At 36.9% G+C, this 13,607-nt stretch overlaps 1 protein-coding gene across 1 annotated transcript; it reads left to right on the top strand.

Moving 5' to 3' along the window:
• Positions 1 to 5,547: 5,547 nt before the first annotated feature.
• Positions 5,548 to 6,456, top strand: LOC122806027 (olfactory receptor class A-like protein 1). Its single transcript, XM_044076266.1, has one exon. It carries the CDS (start codon positions 5,548 to 5,550, stop codon positions 6,454 to 6,456), a length of 909 nt encoding a protein of 302 aa, XP_043932201.1.
• The last annotated feature ends 7,151 nt before the right edge of the window (positions 6,457 to 13,607 follow it).

The raw sequence follows: 13,607 nt of genomic DNA, 5'->3' as shown, positions 1-13,607 counted from the left end.
AACACTCCCAGAATTACTACACTGCATAATGAGGTTATAGAGTGCAGAGAATTATGTGCCGTACGGTGTGCATGACAGATGAGGTTGAGACATTTTTGTGTTAAAAAACAGTTGAAAAGTACATTAGCCAGAATCAGGTGCGCACACTGTAAACCATAACTGTAAACAATCATAAGTAAAACCTCAGAAGGTGTTTCTTGTGATTAAATTTTGTGTGGTATGTATAGCAATGAAAGTCTCTAAACAACCATGACAACATTTTATTGATAACAGTGGGGGTGCTTAAACCACAGTCAGAAAGACTGAAATGTTTAATATAAACTTGCTAATAAGACATGCAGAAAAAAGATTTAACAGTGCAATTAACTGAAATGTTTTTAGAGAGGTAGTGCATCAACACAGAAGAGAGAATCACATGATTAGTTGAACTATAGTCCAGAAATCTCTACCTGGAGCCTAAACAAGGCTGTGTTGCTATGGCTTGTGTTTTATTACTCTTTATAGTGATCTGCAATTTCTGATGTGTAATATTTCATAAATGCTAAAACTTTATATGCTGAGGTGGATTATACTGCATACAAAATCAACCCTTTTGTATTGAGAACCCTTTAAGGGGGCCTAAATAAAACACAAGACAAGAGGCATATTTAAATGCTATGGGGGAAAAACATTCACTTGCTGTTATAGAATATAATGGGATATCACCTTCTAAAGGCAGATGAAGTATTACCTTAAAGAGTTCAGAAATTAATTAACTTCTTGAGTAAACTGTAGAAAATACAAATATAGGATCTGCACCAGCATATGCCACATGAACAAAGTGGAGAAATTTAAAAAACATCATATTTAAGATTTGACTAAAAGTGCTTTTCCATTATATAACCTTGCCACTCTGCAGCAAAAAGCACTACCTAGTTAAAAAATTCAGCCACAGACCACCTAATCATTTACAGATGATGAAATTACTGATCAGGGTTACACACTGGGAGGAAATACAGTCCCACATGATCTATTGTTGCAATTTCATCATATTCACGTAGATTTCTTCACCATATTCATCACACAATTGATGAACAGGAGCCTAAGGGATGGAACAGTTCCAGAATTCCAGGTGAAAGTATGATCATTTTTATCCAAGGGAGAGACTGTTGATGTATTCACCTTGTTATGTGTAAGACTTGCATGGGGGTTACTGGAACTTTTTTTCACAAAATCTCAACTTTAAATATGTACTACCCAGCTAATGGCACCCCATAAATATATGAATATGCACTCACATTTATTAAGCAGAATAGAGCACTGGTTCAAATAGATCCATTTCTACCTCAACCTGTAGCAATGTCAAGTTAAGTAAATTAGCATGGTGCTGCTAAGAAGACTGCTGGGTAAAAGGTGGTCATCATAAATTAGTATTTGTTTAAAAATTCCTTCATGTTATGCTGCAAAAAAAAATCCATAGAAAATATTTGGCTGTCTTTTCTTTTAGAGCATTGCTATATTATGTGGCTTTCAAAAATGTAAGACCTCTGTGAATGTCTTCTAATCATGACTAAGTCATTTTACACAAACAGAATGACATTATAATGTCACCAATAGGAGTGTGAATCATCAGTTGTTACTGGGATCCATACCACACAGTGACAAATGTCTGTATGAAGGTGCCTCAAGAGAGATCAGCCTTCCACACTTACAGAAACTGATAACAGCTGTCTTCAAAGTGAAGAGACTCTGTAGTAACAAGCTATAGCAAACAGGCATGGGGGGAAAGCAGCCTTTTGGCATGGTTTGGTGCATTCTCACGAGCAAAGCCTGCCAAATAAGACTCATGTGAAGAGGCTTATGAGGCAAGGATATTTTTCCATAAACACTGATCTGAATTGCTACAGTATATGCATAGGAATTATGTTCAGTACCAATGATGTATCTCCCAAGTGTTAAAAAAATTAGATACTCCTGTGCTTTATTTATTAGGTAGCCAGTCATACATTAGGGCACAAGAGCACTGCACTTGTCTGCTGGATGAGTTACAGCTATTCATTTCTTTTATATACATTTGTTGAGCAGATAAGTATACTAACTATGCTGGACTAAAGTCCTCCCCCCCCACACACACACACCTTTCTGGAGGCAATCCTGGAACACTATTTGGTTAAATGAGTTGCCTGGAGCCACACAGAAAGCACATGAAGGTTAATGAATTGATTTCTGTACCTTGTGCTACAAGAACCAGCACAGTGACAGCTCAGAGCTATAATCAGCATCAATGCTGACTGCCAGGAATGCATGTATAAAGTGTGTTAGGGTTATATGGAGTAGTAGACTCTGTGGGCAAAGGAGTATGTATACAGCCTGAAACATTTTGGGACCTGTGTTTCATGATGCTGCCTTCTACTTACTAAAGATTCAGAATGTTTTGGAATTTCCTGTCACATATTAAAACAGTAAGTGAATACAACCAGTTCCACTATAAAATGTTCACTCAAATGTTCCACATATTTTAAATGGCCAGCAAAGTGGAAAAATCAGTGGTCATTTCTAAATGAGTGTGCTGATAATGTAGAATGCAACAGAAAGCTGAATTAATCCAAAGAACATAAATAAAACTTGTTCTCTTGTCTTCTTATCACTGGTGTAGAACAGGTCCTTGCATTTATTAAAAAGAAGAATTCTTGACTTCAGCTGATAATAAGGCAAATATATCACAAAGCATGTACGGGGGGTACATTTTATTTTTATTTATTTATTGACATTTGTTTAGACGGAAAGTATAAATAAGTAATAAATACCAATTTTAACTGGAGGCCAGGGAAGAAATGCTCCAGAGAGTTACATACCATCAAGTAAAATAGTAGTATAGATAGAAGTAAAACAAACATATACATACAATTTAACAGTGGAATATGCAGGATACAATAAAACATGAGGAGACATCAGTGATGTAATAATAAAAATTAATAAAAAATGACAAGTAAGCACAACAGTCAATATATAGAAAAGTATTAGACATATAGTCTGTTGTGCTAGGAAATATATATATATATATATATATATATATATATATATATATATATATATATATATGTGTGTGTGTGTGTGTGTGTGTGTGTGTGTGTGTGTGTGTGTATATATATATATATATATATATATATATATATGTATAGAGAGAGAGATCACTACCTCCCTGTGCTCGATGTAGAATAGTCCTTTATTAGACAATAATATCTGCTGCAACAAAAAAATATTTTCCTCAGACCAATCACAAGATACAGGGGAGAGGTTTGCTATCTGGATATTCTTGTGATTATTGTGGACTAATCCATTGTGAAGCAATGATGGCAATCATTCCTTCCCTCAGGCTAGTCATAATTTACAAGAATAGGGTTAGTATCTAGATTTTCCTGTGGCAGATGAGGTATAATAATTTACAGAGCAAAAGCAGCTGTTTCTATCAAAAGTAGGCATGAGAGACAGTTTGCATCCATACCTGAAAGAAAATTGAAGAGGAACAGAATCCCCAAGATGACTTGTATAGAAGTTTTATATCCCACTCACTATTATTTTGATTTCAGTGGTTTAATGCAGCATAAAGCAATTCACATATGTGATATCATCTACCACAAATTATTCACTGATTCATCCTTTCATTTAGTCATTCAGTCATTCTCAGATTAATTGCTTAATTCAGTTTAATATCACTGAGAAGCTCATAATGGCATTCAATGTGCACAAGGTGAGGATATTAATCCAGGATGATACAGCATCTCTTGCATCGCTTACATAATGTATAATGTATACATATTCACACACACACACACACACACACACACACACACACACACACACACACACACACACACACACACACACACACATATGCATCTTCCCATTGGTAGTTTAAAAGCTTATCATTTCACATATAGCCTAGCCTTAGATTATGGAGGAGAGTACCCAGCAAATAAAAAAAAAAACATAGACATAGATATGATGTTCAGACACTAAACAGAAAGCACCAATTTAAGATTCAAATTAGATAATTCAGTTGCTACTGTGCCTCTTATTTATTTATATATTGACATTTGCTATCTGGAAATTCTGACTAAGTAGAAGTCCATTTTCACAGGAGGCCCGGGGAGAAAAGCTCCAAATTATTAAAAAATATTTTAAGAACAATAAAATAAAACAAAGACATCTGCAGTTTACATAATTATAACAAATTAGGGATAATATAATAAAAAACATTGGTTAAAAATTGATACAAGTTATATGACAACCATTTAATATTTATGGAAATTTTAGACAGTTTGCTGAAAAATTAAAGGTAAGTTAGTCTCATACAAACAGGGGTTGCAATATGAAATGAGGAAAAAATCAGGCTTATGACGAATTTAGAGAGAAAGTTAGGGAAGATAATTTGATAAAAGGGAGGAAGTAAGGAAACAAATGAAGAAGGCAGAGTAAGGGGGTGTAAGGAAAGAAAAGGTACTTGTTCATATTTAGGGATATAGTTAATTCTGGTTTTGACCAAGAACAAAGCCAGATTTTAGCTAGGAAGTCTTTCAGGGTTCTTTTGAAAGATAAAAAGGAGGTACTGACCTGATAGATAAAGGTAAGGAGTTTTAGGCCTTTGCAGCCTTGTACGAGTACAGACAATGCCCAGCAGATTCGATAGGTTTGTAGACAGACAGGAAGTTTTGGTCACTGGATCACAGTGCCTAACTGGGAACATAATCGTGTAAAATGTTTTTTAATGCTAGACAGACAGAAGAATTTTGGGTTTCTGCAATAAAATTAATTAGATAAAATGCTAAGCCTTTAGCTTGGAGAAGAAAATGTCTTCAAGTCAAATATGAGCTACACATTTATCAATTTCTAGGAAAAAAAATCAGGCATTTTCTTGGAAAATTGTCATATTTCCATTAGGGAAAGCTGGTAATTTTGATTTAAGTCTACTTAAACTAAAACTCATGATTTTTATCATAACTAAGTATACAGGATTTCCATGCTGGCATGAATATATTGCTTAGGGATCATTTCAATTTATTGATCTAAAACTGGACAGCAGCAATGTCTGGCAGAATTCTGAAGGTGCTGTAACAATGACTTTTAATAAAATAAATGTAATTGCATATGCAAACCTATGTGCACATCACTATGAAGGAGAGAGGAGTCTCAAATATGCAAAATGTCTAATGTGCTGTCTTTACCTGAGAGTCATTTCAGCTTTGCTGAATCCACATAATATCCACTGCCCCCTTGTATCATAAATAAATGAATGCTGACATATATGTATATTGGACTTGCCCATGCCATCATTTATTGTTAGTATGTTGCATTGCATACCTTCAAGTAAGAGGATTTCAAAGCATATAAAATGAGTAGACATCAGCAGCAGAAAAAAAAAATACTTGAAAAATATATTCATGTCCTCGTTTCCACATTGTACTTACAATAAAAATAAATTCCCAGAGGATGCACATCTCATTGTCACAATATAATATATGTTCAAATTACAATAATTACAAAAGTTACTCATCTTTATTTACAGGAATGGATCTTTCTATTATCATCAAAGGAATTTTCTTCTTCCTTCAGACAAGTACTGGTGTTCTGGGTAATATAATAATCCTTACGTGCTATGCACATATTGCCTTCAATGAACGGAAACTGATGCCAGTTGATAGCATCACATCCCACCTTGCTTTTGTTAACATTATAGTTCTACTTACAAGAGGAATCCCACAGACAATGACATCTTTTGGATTACATAATATTTTAAATCATCATGGATGTGTATTTGTCATTTTTGTTTATTCAACAGTTAGAGCTCTTTCAGTGTGTATCACTTGCCTTTTAAGCTTGTTTCAGTCTGTTACTATTGCTCCAGCAACCTGCAGTTGGGCCTGCCTCAAAATGAAAATCCCACAATACCTTATGCCATGTTCATTCATACTCTGGTTAGCCAATATGGTTATATGTGTGGGTCTGCTGTTTTATACAACTGTCCCTCAAAATGGAACAATTCCAAAATATACAATCAGTACAGGGTACTGTCATGTAAAGTTCCCTAGTGAACTTGTATTTAATGTTTATGGGGCTGTATATACAACACGAGATGCTTTAATTGTGTGGGTGATGATTATGTCAAGTGGTTATATTTTGTTTACACTGTACAGACATAACAAACAAGTTCGGAGTATAAGAAGCTCAAACTCAAGTAAATCTACAGCAGAGATGAAAGCTGCTGAAATTGTCATATGCTTGGTAATACTTTATGTCATGTTTTATGGAATTGATAACATCATTTGGATATACATGATAATTAAAACATCTGCATCTCCTGATATTGTAGATCTTAGAGTCTTCTTCTCTTCAAGCTATGCATCTCTAAGTCCTTTTCTAATTATTAGTTTTAATAAGAAGATTCAACAGAAACTTTGCATTAAATGTATATCATAAGAACACAACTGTGAAACCCTATTAACCTGACTAATAAAATGTAACCTGATTAACATGACACATGCAGTAATCATAGGTCTCTCTGAATTGTTTAATGTACTTTAAAATATAGGATCTTAGATCATCAGAATACCATTTTAAGTACCATCTTTCTTTCCTTTTGGACTACACTATCGTTATTGGAAACTTGCTCAAGGATGATAAAACTCTTAATTAATCCATGTGACTTATTTTCTTAATAAAGATTTTGCACACCAAAACATTTGAATGATGATTGATGAAAATGTGGATGTAATGATATGACATACAATGTAACTTACTGAGCTAGTCTGTTTTAATCTGGAAATATTAAAATGATTGTACTATACAGCTAAATATGGTCTATATCAACATGCAGCATGATTAGATGACAAGTTCTGAAAATTTGGACGTTGTGGATCATAATGTGTGGTGTTTAGAATCATTCTGGACAAATATGTTAGTTCCACTAACTGAAATTGTTATGCGTTATTAACATTAGAAATACTATGGGATTTTATTAAACTATCAAACCCAAAATTTAAATAAGTAAATGTTCAAAACATATTCTGACTCCTCATTTTCAGTGCAAATTCATGAAGCTATTTATGTTTCAAATAAATAAAACATTAACAACACTCCCTAAAATCATTGAAAACTCAACTAAAGTTCTACCTACTCAGTTGCTATCTCTGTACATGTGATATTTAAGCAATAACCCATGTCTGGGTATGGGTAATGCTGGATTTACCCATGGTTGGTGTGGTTTGGTCACGAGGGCGAAGCCCAAGTGGCCAAACAAAGACAATCGTGGGTAAATCCAGCATTACCCACACCCAGAAGTGAGTTATTGCTATTATACAATGAAAATATTTAAGAAAAAAATGCTTATGTTTCTTAAACAATGGCATTGTATAATGCCTCCGTGCTGCCCTTCCACAGCTGTCTGGTATTTTTGCAGCAGTTCTGATGTACTGCACATGCGTATGCTTACTCAGTACATCAGAGCTGTGAGTGGAAGCAATGGAGAAAGCAAGATCTCCATTGCTTTTTACAAAGTTCTCGCTATGTTAAAGGAGTTTAACATAGCAAGACAGCTTTAAAAAAAGCAACGGAGAATCTCTGTTGCTTTTTTTAAAGCATTCTCGCTATGTTAAACCCATTTAACATAGCAAAACAGCTTTAAAAAAAAGCAAAGGAGAAAAGAAGATCTCCATTACTTTTTTTAAAGCTGTCTCACTATATTAAACTCCTTTAACATTGCGAGACAGTTTCTAAAAAGCAACGGAAATCTTGCGATCTCCGTTGCTGTAAAAAAAAAAAAAAAAAAAAAAACAGGACTTATACTAATGGAAAAAGTCCGGGCGACTGGACCTTTTTCCATCAGTATAAGTCTTTGATTTACAACGTGCACACTGACCAATCAGCGTGCATGTTTTGGAATATTAATGGGGGGGGTCTTTGTATAATCCTGGATAATCTCTAAACCCTTACTAATTGTCACCACTCTTTTATGTAACTGACCATAATACAGTTACTTCTTCACAATCACTAACTATTTGACTATCATCGACCTCTCTCCACTACTGTCTCTTTCTCCCTTTTACCTGGACCTTTTCAATACTCCTTCACAATTTGTAACCATCTTCATCCTATAATTACTTTACTGTCTCCTACTCAGTATCTTTTTTCTGCTGTTTCTATTTAACTAGGCTGTTATAAGATTTCTAATAGCTAATATTTTATTGTATTCTTCATTTAGCTGTCATGTTTTCATTAGCTGTCATATCATTACAATTCTATGTTATATTCATTTACTATTCTATGTATGTGCGACTATTATTTTGTGATTAACTGTTATAATATTACTAGGCTATGTACATATTCACATTTATTATGTAAATCTTGTATAACTGCTTCTACTCATTATGTAAAATGGAACATTTCTCCCCAGGCCTCAGCTGAAAGTGAGACTTGTGCTTAGTCAGACTTTCCCAATAAACAAAAGTAATAAGTAAGTAAGTACTTAAGTAAGTAAATAAATAAATAATTAAATACATAAATAAATAGTTTCATAAACGTGCTTATCTATTCAAAATCAGTCGGATCCAAATGACAACAGTTAACATGGAAGATGGGAGACAAACCTACTGATTATTGTTTCATTAAGGATTTGTATATTGATTTTACTCTAGTCCTGTGTCTATACATTGCATTTCCAGAGTTTGTTAATGCATTTACTCTGTGGGAGATCTGGAAGGCTGCAGTCTAACTTCCAATGCTATCATCCTGAACATTTTGAGAAAAGGAAGATATAAACTCTTAGTAAAAATAAATGTATGTATCTCTAAAATTATTAACAGAAAACAGTTCAAGATTAATTCAGCTTTACAATGCTAATACTCATTAAATTCTAAGCTGTAAACTGGATTTTGTGTCACAAAAAATAAATCAAATGTTTAATTCTTGAAATGTTTGAAAATAGCTTACAGTAATTCAGAAATCACTGATGCCAAATGCATATGATTACCAGCAGTTTCATCAAAATGTAAGTTTATTCTCTTTGTGTCACTTGGTTGCTGAAATATGAAAATGATGACAATATGCACAATTACTATAGCAACAGCACTTGATGTCTGTCTATCGTTACTGGAGAAAGGAAAAGCATCATTGCAGTTTTGTTATCCAACATGTAAGCTTTAGGCTGACATCTTTCAATACTATGTTTGCAGCATTGTACTATTAAATGTCTAGGGGATCCACATGATAGATTTGTGAGAAACATAGGATTTATTGATTTTTGGCTGGATTTTCAAGTAATTCCTTCTTATCTTTATACTTTGTGTTATTTAGTCATCATCATTTGTTAATAAATTAATTCATTACATACCATTCATAAGTAAGATAAATAAGGATATTTTCAAGCTGATGCAAAACCTGCAGTATGTGAATAAAACAAGCTAACATTTGAAATGACCAATACTTTACTGACTTGTTTCATCCTAATGGCGGACTCTTTATCTTCTTATTTTTGCAGAAGGCTTAACTATGTCTCAAACCAAACTGGGTTGGAGCTGTTAAAGATGTAGGACTGATTGGCTAGGAATAATGGCTAGGAATATTATAATGATTAGTGAAAACGTACTTTGCTTCTGCTTCTCACCATGTCTGGTGCCTCATGTGCCCAAAGTGATTCTGACTGGCACTTTCTCATTCCCTGATGCAGACCATATTCACTCTCATCCTTTTGTCCTTTTGTCCTTCTGTGACTGCGGCATCATATTATATATGGTGGATACAGGGTGGAATTCAATAAAGCCTGCACACAGTGATTCTCCATGTAGGCATAGTGTTATGGCCCCAACATGGAACATGGCTGTAGTGCGATTCAGGAGGGGCATGCATGAGTGTGCAGACATGGAAGTGTCTGCGGAATACAAATCACCTCATAAGCTGATGAAAACCGTGAAAATGAGGTTGATATGTGGTTCAATAAACAGAAAGGCACCCGAGTAGGTGCTGTGTTGGTGGAAGAAATGTACACCTATAGAAACCATGTACTGGACTGTAACTTTCAAACAGGGGCTATAAAAACCTAAAACAATTGCGGCTACTGTACTGTAGGCATGCAAATCGCCAAAACTATGCTCAGTGCATCCAGAAAGTAATGCAAATCATTAAAAAATAATATTTTTTAATACATATGTTACATTTGCTTGGCACCCAGCGATGTGCAAACATGCCATTACAGGAAAAAAAAATTAAAAATTATAAAAAAGTAAAAATTAGACATTTGCAAATATATTACATTATAGTGCCCAGCATGCAAATTATTACAATGACTGGTGTCAGTGGTTGCTATGGAGGCAGGCCCTGCAGTAGTGAAGTATCCAGGGTATACCCAATTAGCTGTATGTAAATGAGATGGGGCTACTGAATAGCGAAAAGGGATACAGTGTACGCAGATACAACCCATGGTAGGGCTAGAGCCATATAGGTAGTGATAGAACAGATAACTGACATTAAAGGGGGTGTGTCACACTATGTTAAAGTGGATTGGAGCTCAGCAGTGCCTGTTTGAGCTCAGCTAAACACAGCTAAGCAGTGAGCGTGGGAGGGGGGAGGTATCTGATGCTGCTGAGCATGTTTTAGATCATTTTAGAAAAACGGAGCATGGCCATGGTTGGGGAGTGTTAAAACTGCTGAGCACTGTTTACACTAGCACTGCAGATTTGTACACCACTCCCCAGTGCTTAGCAGTGAAAGAATTAGAAAAAAAAAGAAAAAAATAGCCTGAGAAAGCCAATCAAGTAGAAATGACTGATAAGCCCTGTTCAATAGACACTGGCCCATTCAAACTCCCAATGATTTACTTGTCAGGTGGAATGCAACATAATGAGCCAATCACACAGGCTGCAACTGCAGCACACCACTGTAAAGTATGCATACACCCTACAATCTGATTTTCCCACATGCTCTGCACCATTGGAGTACACACTTGGGAATTTTAACTGACAAAATTCTAGGGGCTGCTGCTGCTCTGCTACATCTGTGTGTGCTTGAGGCTGAGGTCAGTGAAGATGATGATGCTGACAATAGGCTCAAACTGAGAAGGAGAAGATTGTTCAGGCCCAGGGTGATGTTTCAGGGGATACATGAGGTGGAGAGTGCAGAGTGCTACAGGGTAGACACAGACATACTACAAGAACTCACTGAACTCTGCCTTCTTCAACTCAGACCCAGAGGCAACAGAGGGGAACCCGTCCCAGTTGAAACAAAGGTATGTTCAGCCTTAGAATATTAGCTGCAGGTACTTTTAAAAGACAAACTGGGGACATAATGGGGATATCATAGGTATCTGCATCCAGGGTACTCTACCAGTTTCTGGAATCAATGTAAACACATGCCAGTGAGCACATTTATATACTCCACACCCTTGAGGAGAGGGTCAGCAATATTCAACTCTTCCACTATGTAGCAATACACTGAGGTACTGGGTGCCTTAGACTGCACACATGTGCACATCAAAGCACCACCTGGTGAAGAGGGTAGAGTCGATGTCAACCACAAGAGGTATCATGCCATCAACTGCCAGGTCATGTGTAATTTATCTTGAATGTGTGTGCTGGCAGCCCTGGCAGCTATCACAACTCCCACATCTGGCATGCCTCATAGGTGTACCAGACGTTTGCCATGGGAGACATCCCATATAGCCATCTACTGAGGGATGCTGTCTACTCACTGGAACCATGGATGATGATACCCATCAGAAATACACACACACCTACTGAAGAATGACATAATAACCTACAAACCAGGAACATCAGAGAGCATGTCAAGTCATGGTTCCACTGCCTCGATATATCTGGTGGAGCCCTGTTGTACTCTCCAAACAAATGTGCACATATGTTCACAGTATGTGACATGTTACCCAATATGATCTTGCGGAAACAGCTGCAGCAGGAACATCACAGGAAAGGGACACACAGCCCCCCACCAGGACTCCATAGCCACAGGGGAACTTGGAGGAGGCAGATGTAGGCATGCCAAGTATGCCCTGGCCTTGGCAAAGCAGCAGTGCATAGCACATGCACTGACAACCTAGTGTCCTAGGGACAGACACCTAATTCCGACTCACATATATAGCAAAAAGGATGCCAGCCAAACCACCTGTACCTTACCAGGTATTGGCTATATACTGCATGCATCAGACAGAGACAACCCTGAAGGATTGTTATTTTAACTGCTGCAGGCAAAAGGTAAGTCACTCTTTTTTGCAACAAATGAATGGGTTATTAGACTGTGTTAGCATATATATGGACCTGTTGCATGTATGCAAGTTAATAGAGTAGGCTACCAGGATTGCTGCACACAATTGACAGCTGTTTGGGACAACAGGAACTCTCTGTCCAATACTTGCTTACCCATAATATGCAGTAGGCTTCAAACCAGCAAAACCCACTGCACTATGCCAGGGAATTACATACAGTGGGGTCACAGGATAGATGCTTGACTGTCAATGCTAGAGTCCCCTACTCCCCAACACACTCATGTCCCCATACAACTGTAGTCACAGCATCTTTACAAGGTAATAGCGGCAGACCACACAATCCCTGGGCTGTCCCAATCAACCTGGTGACATGTACCATTGCCCCATTATGCAGGGGTCAAAGTGCTATGTTTGTCTATGATTGATAGTGTCAGGAAGTAAACTGCATTGTCTGGTGGCTGTCATGGCTTAGTGGGTAAATACATTACCATGGTTGATGGGGTTCATGGTTCTAGACTGGTTGTACCTACTGTTTTGCATGTGAACTACACCTATGGTAGGAGTCCTACAGACTGTCCATATGTCACTATTTGCTACTGCAAGAAAGCTGGACAAAGACAGAGACAATGGAGGGACAGGTGGCCACAGATATGGACAGTACACAGTTCTGAATAGCGTAGATGGTGGCTAGTGCAACAGCATGTTGTAACAAGTCAATGTAGCACCAGGATATAAAGGCTATCACGTAACTGTGTCAGTACTTACAACAAATCAGTGGGCACCATCCATACCTCACAAATGTACAGGGTTTAGCAGAATGTCCACATTTATGGCTCATATATCTGTTCTGTTTGTCATAACATTGCAGCTTTCTGGCAAACTATTGGCAAATCATTAAAGGCTGCTGTGAGAAACTAATGGCAGCTGAGATGCAGACTTCATACCCATTGGAAAATGCATGCTAATAAAAAATATTCTACCAACTGTCTAGGTTTGTAAGAGCAATGTTAAAATCTTTACCTCATGTTTGGGCCTATGTCCCACTGTTATATATGGCCCTGTCCACATTAATGGCTGTAAGAGTTTGAGAGGTATGGTCGACATGCAGCCTTATAATAACAGTGCAACACAAACCGTCTGAGGACCAGAGCAGATGTATGGGGCACTATGCTGGACAACCAGCAAAACAGGTACAGTCAGAGGTGTGAAGTCCGTAACCTTGTGTGTGGTGTTTCATCTCTTACCCCAGTCACAGCATACATACAACTACATAGAACAGCAACTGTGGACAAAGCCAAGAACTGGAGAAGGAAAGGACAAAGGGCCACATATAAGGGGAAGGAGGAACTACTGGCCAGGCTAA

Source organism: Protopterus annectens, chromosome 7.part0, assembly GCF_019279795.1.
Source record: "Protopterus annectens isolate FY-2018-M chromosome 7.part0, PAN1.0, whole genome shotgun sequence".
Classification (NCBI taxonomy): Eukaryota; Metazoa; Chordata; order Ceratodontiformes; family Protopteridae; genus Protopterus; species Protopterus annectens.
Note: the sequence above shows the minus strand (reverse complement) of the source record. Positions and strands in the feature narration are given on the sequence as shown.